Source organism: Callithrix jacchus, chromosome 13 (assembly GCF_049354715.1).
Source record: "Callithrix jacchus isolate 240 chromosome 13, calJac240_pri, whole genome shotgun sequence".
In the NCBI taxonomy this organism is placed as follows: domain Eukaryota; kingdom Metazoa; phylum Chordata; class Mammalia; order Primates; family Cebidae; genus Callithrix; species Callithrix jacchus.
Window position 1 is genome coordinate 121,007,763 of NC_133514.1, and position 22,238 is coordinate 121,030,000.

General features: G+C 50.1%; 1 protein-coding gene across 1 annotated transcript in view; it reads right to left on the reverse strand.

The window, feature by feature from the left end:
• Positions 1-262: 262 nt before the first annotated feature.
• The window catches only part of LOC144578847 (uncharacterized), a 35,951-nt gene continuing 13,975 nt past the window's right edge, over positions 263-22,238 (reverse strand). Inside the window, exons 2-6 of the mRNA XM_078346887.1 lie at positions 10,940-13,211; positions 5,884-9,840; positions 5,593-5,784; positions 3,351-3,448; positions 263-492 (exon numbers count right to left, since the gene is read on the reverse strand). Of these exons, the coding sequence (XP_078203013.1) occupies positions 263-492; positions 3,351-3,448; positions 5,593-5,784; positions 5,884-7,157 (1,794 nt within the window). The 5' untranslated portion in view covers positions 7,158-9,840; positions 10,940-13,211. The remainder of the gene's footprint in view (positions 493-3,350; positions 3,449-5,592; positions 5,785-5,883; positions 9,841-10,939; positions 13,212-22,238) is intronic.

Consider the following 22,238-nt stretch of genomic DNA (forward strand, 5'->3'; position numbering starts at 1 on the left):
AGGACGATGTCTCTCTGATCTTGACCCTGAAACAGGGATCCACGGGGCCCCTGCACCCATCCAAGTCAGTATTTCTCTAATCATGATCCTGAAACAGGGATCCACGGGGCCCCTGCACCCATCCAAGTCAGTATTTCTCTAATCATGATCCTGAAACAGGGATCCACGGGGCCCCTGCACCCATCCAAGTCAGTATTTCTCTAATCATGATCCTGAAACGGGGATCCACGGGGCCCCTGCACCCATCCAAGTCAGTATTTCTCTAATCATGATCCTGAAATGGGATGGAGGTGGCCACAGTGTCCCACTGCCCATCTCCGTTCTTCGTTAGGGACACTCTGCAGGAAAACACAGTCCAATCCCCAGTGCCTGCTCGCTTCCCATTCCAACTCCCCGGGACTCCCATGCCGCTGTTGGCATCAGCCTCTGCTATAGCTCTCATCCAGGCCCCTGACGGTGCCACCATCTGAAACCGCATACCTCTGCTGACACCTGTGCCCATGGAACAACAAAGGCACCCCCATAAATGTCAGCTCCACCATGAACATTTTCATTAATAAAACAGAAGCAAGGAGAGAGTGTGTCTGCCTCCCAGTTCTGTAGAAAATTAATATTGAAGCAGTAATTCACTCTTGCAATTGGAGAGACAGTCCAAGAGACTCAGATACCTACCAAGAGTGAATAATCCACACGTGTTAATGTGTATGTGAGCCACGTGGAGAGCAGATAATCCACACGTGTTAATATGGACATGAGCCACGTGGAGAGCAGATGATCCACATGTGTTAATGTCTGAGTCATGTGGAGAACAGATGATCCACGTGTTAATGTGTATGTGAGCCACATGGAGAGCAGATGATCCACACGTGTTAATGTGTATGTGAGCCACATGGAGAGCAGATGATCTGCACATGTTAATGTGTATGTGAGCCATGTGGGGAGCAGATGATCCACATGTGTTAACATGTATGAAAGGCACCTGGACAGTAATGGAATTCAGACTTCTGTGGTCTGCCCTAAATTCTCTGATTCTGTAAACATGGTGAGGGATCCATGAAATTGAGCTTATTTACACTTATTTCTGTATTTAGAGAGAGAGTCTTGCTCTGTTGCCCAGGCTGGAGTGCAATGGCTTGAAGACAGCTCACTGCAGCCTTCAACACCTGGCCTCAAGTGACCCTCCTGCTGCAGCCTCCCAAAGCACTAGAATTACAAGAGTAAGCCACCACACCCGGCCAGAGAAACAGCATTTAAACAAATTTCGTTGGCAATCTGAATCCAGCTGGTGCTGGAACTCCGCTTTCAGAAACCCTCAGCAGACCCCAAGCCCTACCATGACCACCTTTGCTTTCCCCAGGACTCCAACCCCAGGATCAAGCATGGCGCCTTAGATACTGGACAATACCCACACTTTAAAAGAATGAGTGGGTGGGAGGGATGGAGGAAGGAATGAGTAGTGGGGTGGGGGGTGAAGGAATGAGTGGGTGGGAGTGAGGGAGTGAAGGAATGAGTGGGTGGGAGTGGAGGATGAAGAAATGAGTGGGGAGAGTGGGGGATGGAGGAATGAGTGGGGGGAATGGGGAGTGAAGGAATGAGTGGGTGAGAGTGGGGGGTGAAGGAATGAGTGGTGGGAGTGGGGGGTGAAGGAATGAGTGGTGGGAGTGGGGGGTGAAGGAATGAGTAGGGGGAGTGGGGGTGAAGGAATGAGTGGGGGGAGTGGAGGTGAAGGAATGAGGGGGGAGTGGGGAGTGAAGGAATGAGTGGGGGGAATGGGGAGTGAAGGAATGAGTGGGTGAAAGTGGGGGGTGAAGGAATGAGTGGGTGGGAATGGGGGTTGAAGGAATGAGTGGATGGGAGCGGGGGGTGAAGGAATGAGTGGGTGAGAGTGGGGGGGTGAAGGAATGAGTGGGTGGGAGTGGGGGTGAAGGAATGAGTGGGTGAGAGTGGGGGATGAAGGATTCAGTTGGTGGGAGTGGGGGATGAAGGAATGAGTGGGGGGGAGTGGGGGGTGAAGGAATGAGTGGGTGGGATGGAGGCTGATGGAATGAGTGGGTGGGAGTGGGGGGTGAAGGAATCAGTTGGTGGGAGTGGGGGTGAAGGAATGAGTGGGTGGGAGTGGGGGGTGAAGGAATCAGTTGGTGGGAGTGGGGGGTGAAGAAATGAGTTGGTGGGAGTAGGGGGGTGAAAGAAAGAGTGGGTGGGAGTTGGGGGGTTGAAGGAATGAGTGGGTTGGAGTGGGGGTGAAGGAATGAGTGGGTGGGAGTGGGGGGTGAAGGAATGAGTGGGTGGGAGTGGGGGGGTGAAGGAATGAGTGGGTGGGAGTGGGGGGTGAAGGAATGAGTGGGTGGGAGTGGGGGGTGAAGGAATGAGTGGGTTGGAGTGGGGGGTGAAGGAATGAGTGGGTTGGAGTGGGGGTGAAGGAATGAGTGGGTGGGAGTGGGGGGGTGAAGGAATGAGTGGGTGGGAGTGGGGGGGTGAAGGAATGAGTGGGTGGGAGTGGGTGTGAAGGAGAATGAGTGGGTGGGAGTGGGGGGTGAAGGAATGAGTGGGTGGGAGTGGGTGTGAAGGAATGAGTGGGTGGGAGTGGGGGGTGAAGGAATCAGTTGGTGGGAGTGGGGGGTGAAGGAATGAGTGTGTGGGAGTGGGGGGGTGAAGAAATGAGTGGGTGGGAGTGGGGGGTGAAGGAATGAGTGGGTGGGAGTGGGGGGTGAAGGAATCAGTTGGTGGGAGTGGGGGGTGAAGAAATGAGTTGGTGGGAGTAGGGGGGTGAAAGAAAGAGTGGGTGGGAGTTGGGGGGTTGAAGGAATGAGTGGGTTGGAGTGGGGGTGAAGGAATGAGTGGGTGGGAGTGGGGGGTGAAGGAATGAGTGGGCGGGAGTGGGAGGTGAAGGAATGAGTGGGCAGGAGTGGAGGTGAAGGAATGAGTGGGCGGAAGTGGGAGGTGAAGGAATGAGTGGGCGGGAAGTGGGAGGTGAAGGAATGAGTGGGTGGGAGTGGGTGTGAAGGAATGAGTGGGTGGGAGTGGGGGGTGAAGGAATCAGTTGGTGGGAGTGGGGGGTGAAGGAATGAGTGTGTGGGAGTGGGGGGTGAAGAAATGAGTGGGTGGGAGTGGGGGGTGAAGGAATGAGTGGGTGGAAGTGGGAGGTGAAGGAATGAGTGGGCGGGAGTGGAGGTGAAGGAATGAATGAAAGTTAAGGAAAGGGGATGGATGGATATGGCCGGGGTGCAGAAATCTAAGTTTTCAGGTGCACCGACTCCTCCTCCTCCTGGGCATTATACTAAATCCTTCCTCACAGCAGCGTGAGGGGTGGTGATCCCAATTGTCTCTTTAGAGATGAGAGAGGGGCTCACGGAACTGGAAACCTTGCCCGCCGTTCACAGATTGGCAAGAGTCCGAGGACTGAGGTGGGGACCAGGTCTCTGCTACACCAACACCAAGCAGGCCCACCCTGCAGAAGAAGAGTCAATAAGCTGCAGCCTAAACAGGCCATTATCCTGACGTCTAATGTGGAAAATACTCTCAACCCAGTTTGCCGGTCAGCCTGGACAAATGATCCATGCAGGCCGTATTTGGGGGGTTTGGTCTAAGGTGCTCTTCGAGTCTTCTGCAAATGCTCTTTAAGCCCACAGCATTTGATCCCGACGGAAGGGAAGAGAGAGGATCTGTGAAGGAGCCTTTGGTGTCGAGCAGATAGAACAGAGCAGCAGGTGAACAGGAGATGAAGCAAGAGAAGACCCGCGTTCTGTGCAGCCACGCCGGCGCCATTTTGGCCTTAATACTTGAGTTTCCGGCATTGAATTGCATCCTCTTGGAAGAACAGTTCGAGCCGCAGTCAAAGCCCCAGATTAATGGAGCTTCAACAACTTCAAAAGCCACGGAACAAGTTCCGAGTGTGCCTTATGAAGTTTCTTCTCTGCAGGCTGGGTAAACAGCACACTGTCTCTTTAACTGATTTATTTTATTTCCTTTCTTTTCTTTTTTTTTTTTAGTTTAAAGATTACATTTAATATCTATTTCCCAGCAGTGTACAAACTGACATCATCTACTCATAAAAGCGGAATGCTTTGCTTTCTCAAGCTTCAAGCTGAATAACAAATTACCACAGATGACAGCATAAAAGAATAACAGAATGGAATCAAAAGAAAATTCATTGTCAACAGAAACCCCCTGCTGAGGAATTTCAATTTCATATATCTAATTATCCCTGTCAGTTGGAAGAACTGACAAAAAGCATTCTTTGTTCTCTCCTTCTGCCTCCCGCATCTCACTCTCAATTAATTCCGGCATACAAATATGACTAATTGTCTTTGCAGTGCTCAAGAGCGCTGTATATAAATGTTCACGAACTGAAAATGATTTGGAGGGTATTCATGCACCGATTTATGATATTTGAACACAATAGACATGCATAATTCAGGTGACCACGTTAGCACCCTCCCTAGCCCGCATTACAGAGATTAGGCAAGATTCCCTTTCACGGCCTTTTTTCATATCTGCTTTGTGACAATAACTCACTTTGCACCTATTAAAAGAGGGAGCATTATATGTCTGCAGCGGCGCATCAAAATTACCGTGAACAAGATCATCAGCATTTAAATAACATGTGGGCAGTGAAGAGATGGGGTGGAGGGGGGCATAAAAATATCAGGGACTTTTTAAAAGCACAACAAGATCTCTCGGAAGATTAAAGTTTGAGCTTTGATTTGGGGTTGCTGGTGTTTGGGAGACTTGCTTTGTTTTGCTTATTCTGAATCTCTGTCTCTTTCTTTCTTTTTCTTCTTTTCCTTCTTTTTTTGCCCCTTGGGCTTGGTCAATATTTTCAAAATGCATTTCGATCAATATAACTCACCATCTCCTTCCTTCTTGTCATCAAAATAAGTAAAGGTTCGTCTCCATTTAACTTTAGCGACTTTCCTTTCGCTATTTGTAGCTGCATTTAAAGAAAATGTAAATAGGTTTCAACACACGATTAAGAGGAAATAGTGTTTAAAAGGACAAAAGCCTTTGTCACTAGAAAATAAATGTTTCTAAAAATCACATTTTCTCTATATTTTAACAAAATTTTTTTTATGATTATAAAGTTAACTCTAATCCAGAAAATGAAAGTTAAGAGTTCTGTCCAAATTATGGCATCCAAATGGTTTGTTAAAATAAATGTACATGACTGCCACATTGATTTAACTGGTACCAGGTAAGTTTAATTAACTGCTTGACCTAAACATATATTTTACTATCATCTGTGCTTTTCTGTTGCAAAAAATTAAAAACTGAAGCCTGAGTTGGTCATAGCTGAGTAGCCTCTTTAAAGTTTAGAGAATGAAAGCTATTCACTAACAAGTAGACATTTTTTGGAGCCTAATCATATTGTCAAGGTTACTAATAAAAGACCAATATGACATTCTGAAGGGCTTAGTATAAATTACCAAAAAAAAGTGCTTTTGAGCAGTGAAAGAGATTTTTTTTGTAAATTGTGGCTCCTGAATATTTTTAGTGTGGGAACTTTAAGAAGCGTGCTTTCGGGGTTGTTTTCACAGAGAAAGCAAAACTCGGGGTGCGTGATCTCTGCCGAGACGTGTGCCAGCAGCTGCCCACCTGCAGGAGACAGCCGGGTGACTGCCTAGGGGGCATCTCCTCCAAGGCCTGGGACCCGCAGTCCGCAGGGCGCTCTCAAGTCTCAGCCCTCCCCGGCCCTGACGAAGGCCCACACTGGTCCGAGGCTCCAGCCCATTGTCGTCTCTTTGTATCTGTTGTGTGTTCACAGAAGTACTCAGGCACTCGGGCAGCCTTCCGCATCCAGGGAATGAGGACAAAATTAATTCGTTAAAAACTGCACAGTGGCGGAGGTGAAACATGGCTTTGGTCACTGAGGCTTCATGCACTCACCCTTTGCTTGGACACTGCGGAGGCAGGACGGGGACATGGTGGCCACGAGTGTGTCGTGTGTGTATGTGTTGGGGGTATGTGGCGTGTGTGTGTTGGGAGTGTGTGGTGTGTGTGTGGGGATGTGGGGTGTGTGTGTTTTGGGGGTGTGTGATATGTGTGTCAGGGTGTGTGCTATGTAGTGTGTGGTGTGTGTGTTTGTGTTGGAGTGTGTGGTGTGTGTTGGGGGTGTGTGGTGTGTATGTGTGTTGGGAATGTGGGGTGTGTGTGTTTTGGGGGTGTGTGATGTGTGTGTTGGGGTGTGTGCTATGTAGCGTGTGGTGTGTGTGTTTGTGTTGGAGTGTGTGGTGTGTGTGTGTTGGGGATGTGTGGTATGTGTGTGTTGGGATGTGTGGTGTGTGCGTGTTGGGTATGTGAGGTGTGTGTGTTTTGGGGGTATGTGATGTGTGTGTTGGGGTGTGTGCTATGTAGTGTGTGGTGTGTGTGTTTGTGTTGGAGTGTGTGGTGTGTGTGTTGGGGGTGTGTGGTGTGTATGTGTGTTGGGGGTGTGTGATGTGTATGTGTGTTGGGTATGTGGTGTGTGTTTTTGTGTTGGGCTGTGTTGAGTGTGCGTGTTGGAGGTGTGTGATGTGTATGTGTGTTGGGTATGTGGTGTGTGTGTGTTTTGGGTGTACAATGTGTGTGTTGGGGTGTGTGCTATGTAGTGTGTGGTGTGTGTGTTCAGGGTGTGTAGTGTGTGTGTATGTTGGGTATGTGTGGTGTGTGTGCTGGGGTGTGTGCTGTGGGGTATGCACGTGTGTGTGCTGGGGTGTGTGATGGGGGTGTGTGATGGGGGTGTGTGTGCTGTGTGTGTGTTGGGGTGGTGTGTGTGCTGTGTGTGTGTTGAGGAGGTGTGCTGTGTGGTGTGTGTGGTATGTATGAGTGTGTGTTGGGCATGTGTGTGGTACGTGTGTTGGGTAAGTGTGTAGTGTGAGTGTTGGGTGTGTGCTGTGTATGTGTCTGAGTGGTGTGTGCTTCATTAACTGCAGAAGATCTGAGATACAATGAGAACTTTCTTCCAGTTCACCATTGAATCCAAAAAGCCCATCCCCATGAAGAAGAACTAGGTCCTGGCTGTAAAGGTGAAGCTCGGGCTGAGGACGGCTCCAGACAGGTCCACGCAGAAGCTGGGGCAGCTGCGTGACTGCACACCGGAGTTCGCGTGACATCTGATAGAATGTTCTCGCGGGAGACCTCAAGCGAAGAGGGACACCGCCAACCTTCCATGAGAGCATCATTCACACCTTGGTCGAGCTGACTCGTCTTCGAAATAATGACAAAAATCCATCAATTGCAGGAAAACGTTCTGCTATTCCTTGTAAACTATCAGAACCAACAATAAAACAACAGCATACATTAAAGTTCAATCAAGAGAAAATAGGTTTGTTTGTTCTCAAAAGATATTTAAAGTTACCAGACTGAGAAGGGAATTTGAGAGAGAGAACAAACATCTAAGGAAGCATCACAGAAGGACTTTTCCAGACGAGACCGAGCTCAGGGGAGAGCGTGCAGGTGGTGGAGCTGGGCATCTGTGGAATTCTGAGTCCATTGCATTCTGCCCCGAGCACGTCGCCATCTGCCACCTCCACACCTGAGCTGGCTGATGGCGCAGCATCCACGTGTCTCTGTGACCAGCCAGCAACGCGAGCTGGGCCAGGAAGGACTCGGGGCCTCATTCGGTCCTGTGGGTGAGGAACCAAGGATCCAGCAAAGCCAGGAAAGGTAAAGGGAAGCAGGGCAGTGGCCGTCAGCCGTGGGCAGGAAGGACCTCCCAGGGGGACTGCCACGGAGCCCACCAGGGAGGCCAGTGGACAGCCACAACTGCAGAGCCCGGGCCTCCCTGGAGGGAAACCGAAATTTCCAAGGCTGAGAAATGAGAGGAGGCTCAGAAGAAAGGCAGGGGGTGACGGGAAAGGGATCATCCTCAGCATTTACAAGACGCAGGTCCCATTGGGCTCTCTGTGGAGACCCGGGATTGCTGGGAGGCCCCAGCTGATGCCAGCACCTGGCGTGGCTCAGGAGCCCAGCAGGGCTGTGGGTGAAGTGAGCTGCTGAGGTCCCTCAGGAATTCTGCCTCCATTCACGTTCTCTGCTCATATTTCATCTACTGATACGCAGAATTTTCAAACTTGTACTTTGCCTAGCTCCAGAGTTTCGGGGAAACGGAAGTGTGTGGAGGGCTTGTGTGATTGGCAACCGCTTGCCTGGCCAGTCAAATGCCCCCTGTTTTGGTTCAGGTGTTTTCTAAAGACTACGCATTTTCAACTCGAAGCACCTAGAAGGAAAGCAGACTCTTAGAGACAGAGGCTACGGAGCCCACGGCATGAGGGCTGACCCACTGTGAAATGCAGGCACGTGGCCGGTTTCACGACATCCAAAAACACGATGATGCTGATGATTGGGCCCAAAGTGACTACACCTGGGCCGGCGTTTGCAATTCCTGGGAAGTGCCTGTTGTCCTTGGGTCAACAACAGGGCTTGGTAGAAGTGAGACTATATCCCTCAGAAAAACTCTCAAGGATTTTCAGAATCGTAGACCGCTTTCTTCTAAGGGGACTGAGGAGCTGGCTCCTGGGGTTCGGCTGTTTCCTTTACAGCCCAGAGAGGTGAGGGGTGTACCCAGGGGCACCCAGCCAGTGGCCGACCACAACTGGATCCCACGATTCTTCAGTTGTAGTAAAATCCCCACAGTGACATCCTGCCCCATAGTGGGCGGACAGGGGCTTTAAATCAAGCTACACCTACTGTCGAAGTGAAACCCTCTGCAGGCTTTGCACCGTGATGCTGCTTCCACACTTTCTCTACACAGGCGAGGCTGTGACTGAACAAGGGTTGCCGGACACCCCAGCACATCTGGTGCTGTGCTGTGGCAAATCCTAGCCACACAGCCCGCAGCCGGAGAGAGCCCAGGTTGGCGCTGGAAGCAGGGACGGGCCAGCGACTGTAACCACAGCAGTTTCTACAGCCCAGAAACTACAAAAATAAAAACTGTGCTCTTTTTATAGTTCTTCACATTTTTAATGTTAAGATTACTATAGATTCACAAGCAGTTGTAGAAGAGAACAGAGAGATTCTGAGTCATACCTTCGCCCGGTTTCTCCCAGTGACCCCCTCCAGCATCACCACACAACATTATCACACTAAATTAACGTCAACAAAACCCACTGACCTTTTTAAAGGTTTCACCCTTTTGCCTGCGCTCATGTCTGCGCGTGCTGTTTTATCTGAGGGGTACGTTCGTGTGATCACCAGCGCAGTGGTCTGAGTCCTACCAAGGTTTGTGTTTTTAGCAGGCTGGCCACACGCTGAGATGCAGCACAGGGACTGGGTGGGGCCGTGTGTCTGTCTCCCACATGGAGCCCCCGCACCCCTCACCTTGCTGTGGGTGAACAGGGAAGAAGTTCACTCCCCATCAGCATCACTGCCCCGACCCAGGAAAACCAGTGTGCTGAACCCATTGCTGGCTTGCTTTCAAGTGGAGCATGAGCCCAGCTGCCTGGTGGGTCCTGCTGAGCCAGGACTTGGGAAGTCCCTGTGCCTCGAAGGTGCTGCCTAGCACAACCAGAGCACTCAGCCACCTGCTGAACTCTCAAGGAGGAAAGAGGGGGTTCCGCCTTTCAATTTGTGTGTGGCCGGAGGCTGGAGGGTGATTTCCTGTTGCTAGATCCCCCCCATGCCACCCTTGACTTAGGGAAGCTGCTTTTCTTGGAGATTCCTTGTCTGTACCTGTCAGCAGTTCTGGGCTAAGGGGTGTCTGCAGCACCGTTCCCGGTCCCAGGTGTGAGGGAGGCAGCAGGGATGCCAGGGGACTCACTGCCGTGTCACTCCTCAAGTCCCAAGGCTCTGGCCTGGCCCCTCTGTGTTCAGGGCAATCCTCGGGGGCTCATGCTTGCCTGCGGTGTGACGGCTGGGATCGTTCACCTGTAAGAGGGGGAAGTGGGGTGAGTGGAACGATTCCATCTTAGCCAAGAGAAGAACACATCATTATCACTTGTAATTGACTAAATGAAAAGAAAAGGAAAAAAAGAGATGTCATTGATGAGTTAAAACGATATAGACAAGACCCTCTCTGTCTCAGTGCGGAGATGACTGATTCTCTGCTGTGGGGGCTCCCTGCGCCGTGGGGTGACCAGCAGAACCAGGCCGCCACCCACTCAATGCCAGTAGGGACCCTCTGACCCTCCCCAGGTGGAACCACCAAATGTCTCCAAGCACCACTACAGCTTCCAGGCGGCAAATCACTCTTTGTTGAGAACCCCGGGTCTAGAGCAACTGAAAACACTTCATCTACATCCAGACTTACAGGTATCTAGAGTATCTTATGGCTTACTTTTGGAAAAAATTAATGAATTATAGCAAGTTTCTCAATATTACTAAAAATACGTGACAAAAAAAAACTTGGCAGAGCACGACAGGCCAACATGGCATCCAAAAAAAAGATGATTTACTGATTTCAGTGACGTCACCAAAAGTACATTTTCAATTCAAATGCATACACGTTATGCCAAGAAACACACAGGTGTGAGGAGGCGGCGTTACTATCACACAAGAGACTGCTCACTGTTTTCAAGGAGTGTATCAGCGTTTGCTCGTGTCCTCAAACTGGTAATCACTGATCACTTATCAGTGACTACACCTTAGTTACACCTCTCAAGTGCTATCCTGGGGACGGGGATAGCAGTGATCAAGACCTGTCCTCCCTTCATAGAGTTCATAGTACAGTGGGGACTCAGGTGGAGCACAGCCCAGCACCAGGGAAAGGGCCATGCCCTCACCCCAGGCAGTCAGGGAGGGCTTCCTGTAAGAAGCAAGACTCCAGATAGAGTTTAACCAGGTAATTATAGGGGAGAGAGAACCTGGATAAGTGAAAAAACAATAAAATATGTAAACACAGAAGGCACTCAGCCAACATGCAGTCATTAACTAATTTGATTGATTAACTCATAATCAGATGAACTTTCTTTGCAGAAGCCAGAGGGGAGCAGGGTGAAGAGGGAATGTGACCAGTCCAGGGTCTCACCTGCTATTGAAAACAGAAAAGACCAGACAGATTATAATCTTCCATTCCTGGGCAATCAAAACATGGCACCGAGGATCACAGGGCTTGAGCACCTCCCCTAAAGAGAAACAGAGCTCGCTGAAGAGTCCTAATTTCCCTCTTTTTCCCATCCCCAGAGCAGAAGGTGAGAGTTAGCCTAGAGCAGACGGGCACTGGGTTTGGAGCTGAAGAAGACATTCTTCCCAGAGAAAACACAAGGTGTTAAAAGCCAGCAGAGACGGTGTTCTTAGAAGCCTGAAATAGAGTATCAGTGACACGGAATCCTGGTGGAAATTCTGGAGTCAGCGGCAGGAATTCAGCTAAGAGAAACGGGCCTAAGAATGCGGCACCAGAATGCAAGCGTAAAGAATCACTTGGAAGCTGAGCACAGTGGCTCGCACCTGTAGTTCCAGCCACTCGGGAGGCTGAGGCAAGAGGATCCCCTGAGCCCAGGAGGTTGAGGCTGCAGTGAGTGATGATCATGCCATTGCACTCCAGCCTCGGCAAAAGAGCAAGACCCTGTCTCTTAAAAAAGTTTTTTAATTAAAACTCATTTAAAAGAAGAAAGGGTTCAGAGTAATTGCCCTAACTCCCATGCAGTCTTCTTAGCTGCCTTTAGGGGTGACCAGGGCACCCTGTGCATATTAACAAGCCAGGGCCACTGTGACCCCTCAGACGTATGAGACCCTAAATGCCCTGCTGGACACAGTGGCTCAACCGTGGCTCCAGGAAGACCCTCAGCCTTACCAATTTGAAGCGTCAATCCTTCCAAGTTCACTTCTCTTCATTCTGTCGCATGCTGCTGGGATGGAGCTGAGTTGCGTTAACGGAATAAATGTTACCTGTTGAGTGCCCAAGGTCCTGGAAACTATCATGGTGTAGACTGCAACTCCTGAGTGGAAGCCCTAATCCCCACTCTGATGGAGTCTGGAGACAGGCACTTTGGGAGGTGATTAAGTCACAGGGGAGGAGCCCGTGCGAATGGGATCAGTGACCTTATGAGAACAGACAGGAGACCTCTTCCCACTGCCCACCCTTTACCATGTGAGACTCAGCGGGAGGACGGCAGCTGCCCCCAGGAGAAGTCCTCCCTAGACCCCGACCCGCTGGCACCTGTGCTTGGACTTCCAGCCTCCAGTGCGGTGAGAAAAGAGACTTCCACTGTGTAAGCCACAGGCTATGGTATTTTGTTATGGCGACCCAAGCTGACCAGCACATAGCAATTGATAGAATACCAGAAATTTTAAAACCTTTAAAACACTCTTTTTAAAAAATTCTCTCAAGGCTCTTGAAGAGACAAAATGTACATATTAAGCCAGTACTTAACGAAGCAATGATAGTATTTAAATACTCCTAATCTATTGGAAAGTGTTCGGGTTCTGAACACCTTTACAAATGCAGGTTTACTGGTCCTTTCTGAATGATACTACAAGAGTTGAGCCTTTTATTAGATCATATAACAAAAGTATGTGAACTCTGGCCCTGGGAATGGGAGAATGAGATGGAGAGTTGCTCTGAGCTCTTGTTCTGCATTTGTGCAGGCTGTGTTACTCCCCATGCAAAGGTGAAGACACAGGGTGCCTGCTCTCTGGCAGGGCAACTGAGTTCCGTGCTAATCCTTGTCCAGTAAGCGTCCTCATTCACAAATCAGTGGAGTGTCCTTGTATGCACATGGAACAGAGAAAGATCAACCATCATCTCAAAGAACCATATGCACCTAAAGGCCATGCTAAATGTGTGGTGGAACAAGACAGGAGCCAAAGCACACAAGACATGATCAGAATAGCAATCTATACTAATGGAGCACTTACTGTATACCAGGCACTTGTCAAAGTGTGTTCGTGAATCATCCCAGTGTCATCATACACTAATAGAATATTATTATTCTCATTTTACAGACCAAAAAGATAAATGTCAAGTCATTTTTCCAATTTCACAGAGAAGTGGTTGGTGGAGCAGGGACTTCTCTCCAAAAAATTGACATTTGTACATAAATTGAAACACAAAAACACATGTACGGGCACAGTAAGCACATATAAAGAGAAAAGAAAACCAAAACGTCCCAGCAGCCATAGCCAGGGGTGGGTAGACCTGAAGACGCAGAGTGATTGCTGTGGATGAGTTTGTGGCAGGGTCCTGACCCCAGCGGTGCTGCTGTCCGTGGTCCTGGAGAATTGTCGCATAACACGGCGTGGCTGTTTCTTCTCATGCCGGGAAACTGGGGACCCTTCCTGGCTCTCCACGGAGTGCTGAGCTGCGTATGAGAAGATTCCTCGGTGAGAAAAGTGGGAAGCAGAGAGAGAAAGTCCTGGACTCACAAACACTGTCAGATTCCAAAGGAGAAGGCAAGAATTTGTTTTCAAATAACTGCATGCAATATTTATTTCAGATAATTGGAAAGAATATGGTTTTGCTTTTCAATTTACTCTCAAAAAACAGTAATTCACCCAACACTGTCACAGCTGTGTTTGTGGGGGTTTTGCGGCTTCTCACTTGAGTCCTGGTTTCTGAACCACGTATTGCCTCGGATGCCGCGGCTTCTGGGTAAATAAACAGCCGCAATGCCCCGACACTGGATTTGTGCAAATGGCTGGTGGCAGCTTCTCTGCCTGCATCGCTGCTCCCACCCCATCTTTAGTCACTCGTAAGGTCAACGTTCCTTGTCTGCGTCCTTGAAACTTACACAGACTTCACATGGCTTCCGAGGCAGGGAACAGACAGGGAGACAGGGAGAGGGACTGGCCCAGACGCTCCACCATGGGGCAGATGTAAGGATAAAACTGTCAGTGGTGAAAATACAAAGAGAAATATTGCAATTTCCTATTCTCCACATTCTTCCCAGGGGCTGTTTGCCCAGTTTCCATGGCACGGGCGCTGAGATTTCATAATTTTCCTCCTGCCGGCCATGTGCCCATGCAACAATGTGAATTTAATCAGCCCAGACAGTTGGTTGGGTTTTGTCCATGTGAGTGGAATAAAACTTTTCTCACCAGCTAAACCCACAAAGTATCTAAAAGCCATAAATAATGGGTAATTCCTATAACTTGCACCTGCCTGCTTTATTTGATCAAGGCTGTGAGGACCCAGAGAGAAACTCCAGGGCCCCCCAAGTGCTGGTGGCTGCTCACGGGAGAAGCTGCCCAGACACATTTTCAGTGAAAACGTTTGTTTTCATAGAGGGGTTAGAAATAATTCTGATCCAAGTAATAATTTTAAATGGAACGGTCCTAACAACAATTCTTCCACCAGGCAGAGAAAGGAGAGAAGGTGTGGGGACACATCAGGAGGACTGCTGAGCGGCCCGAGGACGCAGGAGCAGGTGTAACCAGCCGATCACCTGGAACAGAAAGTGAGCGTGGAAATGCCATTCTTTCCTTTGGTCACGGTGAAAGGCAGAAACGTGTAAGACCAGCCACAGGTGTGTAAATACAGGGGACTCAAAACTGGGTGTATCTGTCACACCTAGAAAGATTTTTGAAGTGTTTGAAATTATTTTGATCCTTTTAGAGAATAACTTGCCCTTTTAGAAATATTACAACATGATCAAGAGTAATTTTTTCTGAAAATAGTTATCTGACATTTGCATATCATAAAAATATGACATTAGTTTAAGCTTACAGTGGGAGAGAGGCTTGCTTTTACCTCTGTATTCTATACAAAATTCCTAAATTTCCAAGACCCTGTTAAAAATATATGCAAGTTATTGTCAAATGATCATGAACTTCTTTGTAGTGTTTTTAATGTATTAAATGACCTAAAATAACACTTGAAAAATGCTTCTTTGATGCAAAGCTAGAAAATAGGACTATAATAAATGTATTTGCTGATACCATTATTCAAGCTAACAAATCTGTTTTCTGTAATATACTAGCAAGATTCATGCTCCTTCTCAGGGCCCATTCCAAAGGACAGACCACTGTTGAAGCCATTCCTTGATTCAGCAGGAATTAAAGAACAAGAATCTAACAATGGGATATTTGCAGAATTGCTTTCTGAGGTTGTATATAATGCCCACTAATCTAAAGAGACTCCTGTTTTGACAAAAGTTGCCAAGAAGCTAAAGATGCTAAAGATGATTCAAACAACTTCAGGCATTTGAAGCAGTGAAAGAAGATATCGGAAGAGAGTAGCTGAAATGCCGGTGAATGCAGAGTGCACCTGTCATTCTGATCGTGACCCACGATTCCTCCACAGGGCCACCATTTCCACCGGTCTCCCCGACCCTTTCTTTTCTTTTCTTTCCTTTTTTTTTTTAGATGGAATCTCATTCTATCACCCAGACTGGAGTTCAATGGCACCATCTCAGCTCACTGCAACCTCCATCTCCCAGGTTCAAGTGATTCTCCTGCCTCAGCCTCCCTAGCAGCTGGAATTACAGGAATGCACCACCACACACAGCTAATTTTTGTGTTTTTAGTAGAGATGGGGTTGTGTCATGTTGGCCAGGCTAGTCTCGAACTCTTGACCTCAGGTGTTGTGCACCCCTTGGCCTCCCAACGTGCTGGGATTACGGGCGTGAGCCACCACACCCGGCACCTCCACATTTTCTGATGTTCTTGTGACCCGTTCACCACAGGAGATACTAATTTTAAAAAGGCATTTGTTCTCATGGACACAGGGAGGGGAGCCCTACACACTGGGGTCTGTTGGGGGGAATAGGGGAGGGACAGTGGGGGGTGAGGAGTTGGGGAGAGATAGCATGGGGAGAAATGCCAGATATAGGTGAAGGGGAGAAAGACAGCAAATCACACTGCCACATGTGTACCTATGCAACTATCTTGCATGTTCTTCACATGTACCCCAAAACCTAAAATGCAATTAAAAAAAGGCATTTGTTTTCCAGTTGAGAGCCTGCCTGGTGAATCCCAACATGGCGTCTTGTAGCCACCTGTGGGTTGCGCTTTCAGGGCACAGACAGTGTGGACTAGAAGAAACACCTCCCATCTGGCCGGTTTTTAATCCAGATCGAATGTGGGCAAGTGGTTAAACAGCTCTGAGCAACGAGTCAAAATGAAAATGGAAAATTTAATCAAAACGTCTGAAACCACTGCACCCTTGAATTCTGGGTTTCTGGACCTCCACACCCAGAGGGGCCACAGTGGAGGTGGCCCACGGCGAGACTATACCCTGAGCCTTCCTTTGGGCGCAAAAAGCCACTCATCTGGGGAGACCCGGGTGGGAGGCGCATTTGGACCCAGGTGTTTGAGACCAGCCTGGGCAACAGCAAGACCTTGTGTCTTAAAAGAGAGAAAGAAAATAAAGAAAAAACAGGAAGCCACTCCCTGCCTTAGCGCACTCCGCCGCGCAGCTGGGCTGCTTTCCTTGCAGTCCTCCAGATGTGCTCTGTGCCTGATCTCACTGATATCTCATTCCAGAGACAGGAGGAATGCGGGGAGGTGCTCACAGCTGCCGGGATCTTAGGTGAGCCTGGAACTCTGTGACCTTACAAAAGGTTTCCCATGGTGTCCGCTCTCACCTCCTGTAACACTGAACAAGGCGGGGATTGGTGGGACCTCGCTTGTGGCCCCCGCTGGCCCTCGGGTGCTTGTGCATTTGCGCACGGTAGCTTTTGTCAGGACTCACGAGTGTACGGGTCTAGGTCCAGTCTGGACCTCCAAGGCCACGGTCCCGGCCACCTTTAGGTCTCCATCCCTGCCTCTCCCTCTGGGAACAGGGGGCAGATCTTAGGAGTCAAGTTTGCTGCATCTGTAAGGAGCACATGAGAGGAGTGGGGATGGAAGCTGCATTAAGGATGGGAACGGCAGAAGCTGAAGCATGAGGGTGCAGTGAAGACACTGCACCTGTACTACACAGTTAGCAGGGGCAGGGATTAAAGAGTGTGGCCTCTCAAGGCAGAGCGTCTGTCAAAAGGCAGAGTCCTCCCGCCAGGTAGAGGAACTCCCATGACTGACACTGTGGGTCTCCACCTCCCGACATGTGCCCAGGATGTCTGAGGGGGTGCAGGGTCGCACTGCGTGTCCTCCTGCTGTTTGTGGGAGACCTCAGACACAGCTTTCCATCAGCACGCTGGCTGCCTGGGCGTCACCGAGGGTGACTTGGGACGTGGCCCACACGTGGCACACTCTGCCGTGCTTCACTCCGGTGCCAGGTGAAGGTAGCTGCACTCAGTCCCAGCGCACGGCTGAGCTCAGCGGCAGCTTCACGGCCTCTTCAGGCACTGACTGTGATTACATTTAAGCATCCCTGCGCAGCAAAGACTGCTGGACTGGTCTCCCCCAGCAAGGTTCTGAGGAGGGTGGGACCCCACCACAAGCCCCATTCTGTGGGAACCTCAGTAGATCAAACACGGGACCAGCATGGCTGTGGTGTCCACGAGGTTGCTGCGGTTAAATGTGGGTTCTCAGGGCAGCACAGCTGTCTCCACTGTGAGCAGAATCTCAGCCCCACAGACACAAGAGGGGGCCCAGGGACCTGCCAAGCTGGCTACTGCTAAACTGGGGTGCACTAATCACTCATTTCACAGGAGTGTGAGGGCCTTATGTGAAGGGCAGTGGCATGTCCCACCTTGCTTTTAAGCAAACATGTTCAAAGAGAAAAGCACACTTTTGACTTGGTGAGGATGTGAGGGGGGGGTGAATTTTAATTACAGTCGATGGGTCACCAGGATCAAGTCACATCACGTTGCACTACACGGGAAAAGACGGGTAGAACAGAGTGAAGTCTAAGGAACAAGGATGACTCCGTGTGGAATAAAATGCACCTACGCAGAGCAAGGCGGTGCCTGTGCAGAGTATGGCGTGTCCAGACAAGGACGCCTCTATGCAAGCAAGGGTGTGTCCATGCGGGAGGATGCATCCAAGAAGAGCAAGGCTGTGTCCACGAAGAACAAGGCTCTTTCCACATAGAACAAGGCTGTGTCCACAAAGAACAAGGCTATGTCCACGTAGAACAAGGCTGTGTCCACGAAGAACAAGGCTCTGTCCACACAGAACAAGGCTGTGTTCCTGTAGAACAAGGCTGTGTCCACATACAACAAGGCTCTGTCCACATAGAACAAGGCTGTGTCCACAAAGAACAAGGCTCTGTCCACGTGGAACAAGGCTGTGTCCACATAGAACAAGGCTGTGTCCACAAAGAACAAGGCTGAGTCCACGTAGAACAAGGCTGTGTTCCTGTAGAACAAGGCTGTGTCCATGTAGAACAAGGCTCTGTCCACATAGAACAAGGCTGTGTCCACAAAGAACAAGGCGTGTCCACAAAGAACAAGGCTGTGTCCATGAAGAACAAGGCTCTGTCCACATAGAACAAGGCATGTCCACAAAGAACAAGGCTGTATCCACGAAGAACAAGGCTCTGTCCACACAGAACAAGGCTGTGTTCCTGTAGAACAAAGCTGTGTCCACATACAACAAGGCTCTGTCCACATAGAACAAGGCTGTGTCCACAAAGAACAAGGCTCTGTCCACGTGGAACAAGGCTGTGTCCACAAAGAACAAGGCTCTGTCCACGTGGAACAAGGCTGTGTCCACGAAGAACAAGGCTCTTTCCACATAGAACAAGGCTGTGTCCACAAAGAACAAGGCTATGTCCACGTAGAACAAGGCTGTGTCCACGAAGAACAAGGCTCTGTCCACACAGAACAAGGCTGTGTTCCTGTAGAACAAGGCTGTGTCCACATACAACAAGGCTCTGTCCACATAGAACAAGGCTGTGTCCACAAAGAACAAGGCTCTGTCCACGTGGAACAAGGCTGTGTCCACATAGAACAAGGCTGTGTCCACAAAGAACAAGGCTGAGTCCACGTAGAACAAGGCTGTGTTCCTGTAGAACAAGGCTGTGTCCATGTAGAACAAGGCTCTGTCCACATAGAACAAGGCTGTGTCCACAAAGAACAAGGCGTGTCCACAAAGAACAAGGCTGTGTCCATGAAGAACAAGGCTCTGTCCACATAGAACAAGGCATGTCCACAAAGAACAAGGCTGTATCCACGAAGAACAAGGCTCTGTCCACACAGAACAAGGCTGTGTTCCTGTAGAACAAAGCTGTGTCCACATACAACAAGGCTCTGTCCACATAGAACAAGGCTGTGTCCACAAAGAACAAGGCTCTGTCCACGTGGAACAAGGCTGTGTCCACAAAGAACAAGGCTCTGTCCACGTGGAACAAGGCTGTGTCCATGTAGAACAAGGCTCTGTCCACATAGAACAAGGCTGTGTCCACAAAGAACAAGGCTGAGTCCACGTAGAACAAGGCTGTGTTCCTGTAGAACAAGGCTGTGTCCAAGAAGAACAAGGCTCTGTCCACGTGGAACAAGGCTGTGTCCATGTAGAACAAGGCTCTGTCCACGTAGAACAAGGTGTGTCCACAAAGAACAAGGCTGTGTCCACGAAGAACAAGGCTGTGTCCATGTAGAACAAGGCTCTGTCCACATAGAACAAGGCTGTGTCCACAAAGAACAAGGCTGTGTCCACGTAGAACAAGGCTCTGTCCACATAGAACAAGGCTGTGTCCACAAAGAACAAGGCTGAGTCCACGAAGAACAAGGCTGTGTCCACGAAGAACAAGGCTGTGTCCACATAGAACAAGGCTGTGTCCACGTGGAACAAGGCTCTGTCCACATAGAACAAGGCTGTGTCCATGTGGAACAAGGCTGTGTCCACATAGAACAAGGCTCTGTCCACGTAGAACAAGGCTCTGTCCATGTGGAACAAGGCTGTGTCCACAAAGAACAAGGCTGAGTCCATGAAGAACAAGGCTGTGTCCACGAAGAACAAGGCTGTGTCCACATAGAACAAGGCTGTGTCCGTGTAGAACAAGGCTCTGTCCACGAAGAACAAGGCTGTGTCCACATAGAACAAGGCTGTGTTCCTGTAGAACAAGGCTGTATCCATGTGGAACAAGGCTCTGTCCGTGTAGAACAAGGCTGTGTCCACGTGGAACAAGGCTGTGTCCACGTGGAACAAGGCTGTGTCCACGTGGAACAAGGCTCTGTCCACGTGGAACAAGGCTCTGTCCGTGTAGAACAAGGCTGTGTCCACGTGGAACAAGGCTGTGTCCACAAAGAACAAGGCTCTGTCCGTGTAGAACAAGGCTGTGTCCACGTAGAGCCAGGATGTGTCTATGTGTATAAGGATATGTTCATGCAGATCAAGGCTCCGTCCACTAGAACAAGGTTCTGTCCGCTTACAGCCAGGATGTGTCATATCAAAGAGGGTTATTCACAGAGCACAGATGCATCTCTGCTGAACCAGGGTTTCTCTGGGATTTGAGCTCCGCTCCCCTAACACCTGTGCCTGTCGTGCCATGCAGACTTTCACACACACTTCCTTGAGCCGGGCCATTGAGCACTCAACATGTAGGAGATGGATCAGGTTTTCAGGGCTGCAACATCAGAGTCTCGCAGACTTGGGGGCTTCCCATGGAATGTATTTCCCTGCCACCTTGGAGCTTGCATATCTGAGATCTGGCTGTTGGCAGGGCTGGCATTTGGCCCCTGGGGAGGTGAATCTGTTTTACACGATGGGGTTCAGGGCTCACTACCCCAAAACGTGGCACTGTACATGTGGCATATAAGAATGTGGCAGAAGCAGGAAGGCCACTCCCCAACCTTCTCCTCCTCCTCCTCCGCAGAAGCAGGTCATAAAACCTAGCGGGTACTTTCTGGCCCTTCCCCGAGGCGGGTGTTGTAACCTGCTCACGGCCTCATGGCCTCTGCTGGAACCCCAGGAAGAGACATCCTTAGCTTGGAAGACACAGGGACAGAGAGGCACGTCTGCACACACAGGCTCTGCTGCAGCCCGCTCCGTGACCAGGTGGCCACACCTCTTCAGGACCACATGCGTCCCCATCCAAGCCGCTGACGACACCCAGGCTCCGTCCACTCTTCACGTCTTCCTCTCTTCATAGGCCTCCATCTCACTAAAACTTATTCACTAAATTTAGTGCTTTTCTCCTGTGAACCTGTCTTTGATTTTCAGACCCAGACAGGAACCTAGGTCATCTGGGATGGCCTTTCTGGCTTTCCCTGCTGTGGCTCCTGATGCCTGCAGGCCACCTGGCTCAGCCAGCAAGCGGCAGTTCAGCGATCCCGGAGTCTGACAAAGATCTGGGCGGCGGGGAGGATTCTCACCATGCCAGCCCCTCACATCTCTGTCTGTGGGGCTCATTCAAGGAAATGGGATGAGGGTTGTATTTTTTTTAATTTTCAGACCCAGCTGAGGCCCTTCAAATGACCGAGGAATACCTACCCTCCTACACAGGCCTCTCCCTGGCAACCACTGGCTTTCCTTGGCTGTCGGCACGTGGAAACGCCACCCCGATTCCAGCGTCAGAAGCCACGTTCTCCCTGCGCATGCACCCGTCCTGGCTCCAGCTTTCCTCTTTCTATGAGGATGTCAGTCACACTGGCCGAGGGCCCACCCTAATGAAGCCATCTCAATTCCATCATCTGCAAAGTCCCTATTTCAGATAAGGTCTGTTGACCTAAATGCAAAGACAGAGGCTAAGGGGAGAGATGTTGGTCTGAGAGCCGCGCACAGCCGTGGGCACCCACACCCATGGCAGACTCTGCGCGTTCGGGAGGGAGGGAAGACGGAGGTGTGAGGGAGCAACCAGGAGGATGAGGCAATTGTTTTGAAATAATGATCCTCGGAAAATGAGGATGTCACCCGCTAGGGCTGGCCAGGCCGGGCTGGGCCAGCATCCTTGCAGAAGGGCTTTTGGTGCCAGCCTTTTTCATGACAAGGCACACAAGCACAAGGAGCCTCTCTTCATGACCTTCCCTGCTCTGTTCATCAAATATTAAGTTTTCTTAATACTTATGGCTGCAGTGTGGTTCTGACAACATTCACAGTCACATTCTGGGGCTCTGGGTGTGGGGCTCCATCACAGGAATCTTAGGGGATCCAGCAAAGCCCAGTGGGGAAGGACATGGAGGGAGGAGTAGAGCAGAGTGGGGGGAGCCCCAGCAGAGGTGCCGGGTCAAGGCATTGGACAGGACAGGCCCCACGCAGGCTGTTCTGTCCTGGCAGGGACCCCTGGGCCTGGGAGGAGGAGTCCTGTCCACCTCTCACATCCTAGCTCTTTTTCTTAAAATGCCGCAGCCGCAATCCTGGTGAGACACATGCCCAGCACACAGCCGGGGAAAACAAGCTCCAGTGATGGGGTGAAACCCACCAGAGAGATCACAGGCCCCAGACTTCACACCAGAGGCCTGCCGGAGCCCGCCACGTGGGCCCCAGCCCACAGCAGGGCATTTACATCTTGACAGGGCTTTGTTACTTATGACATTCTAGTGCCAAATGTGCAGAGACCCTGCGAG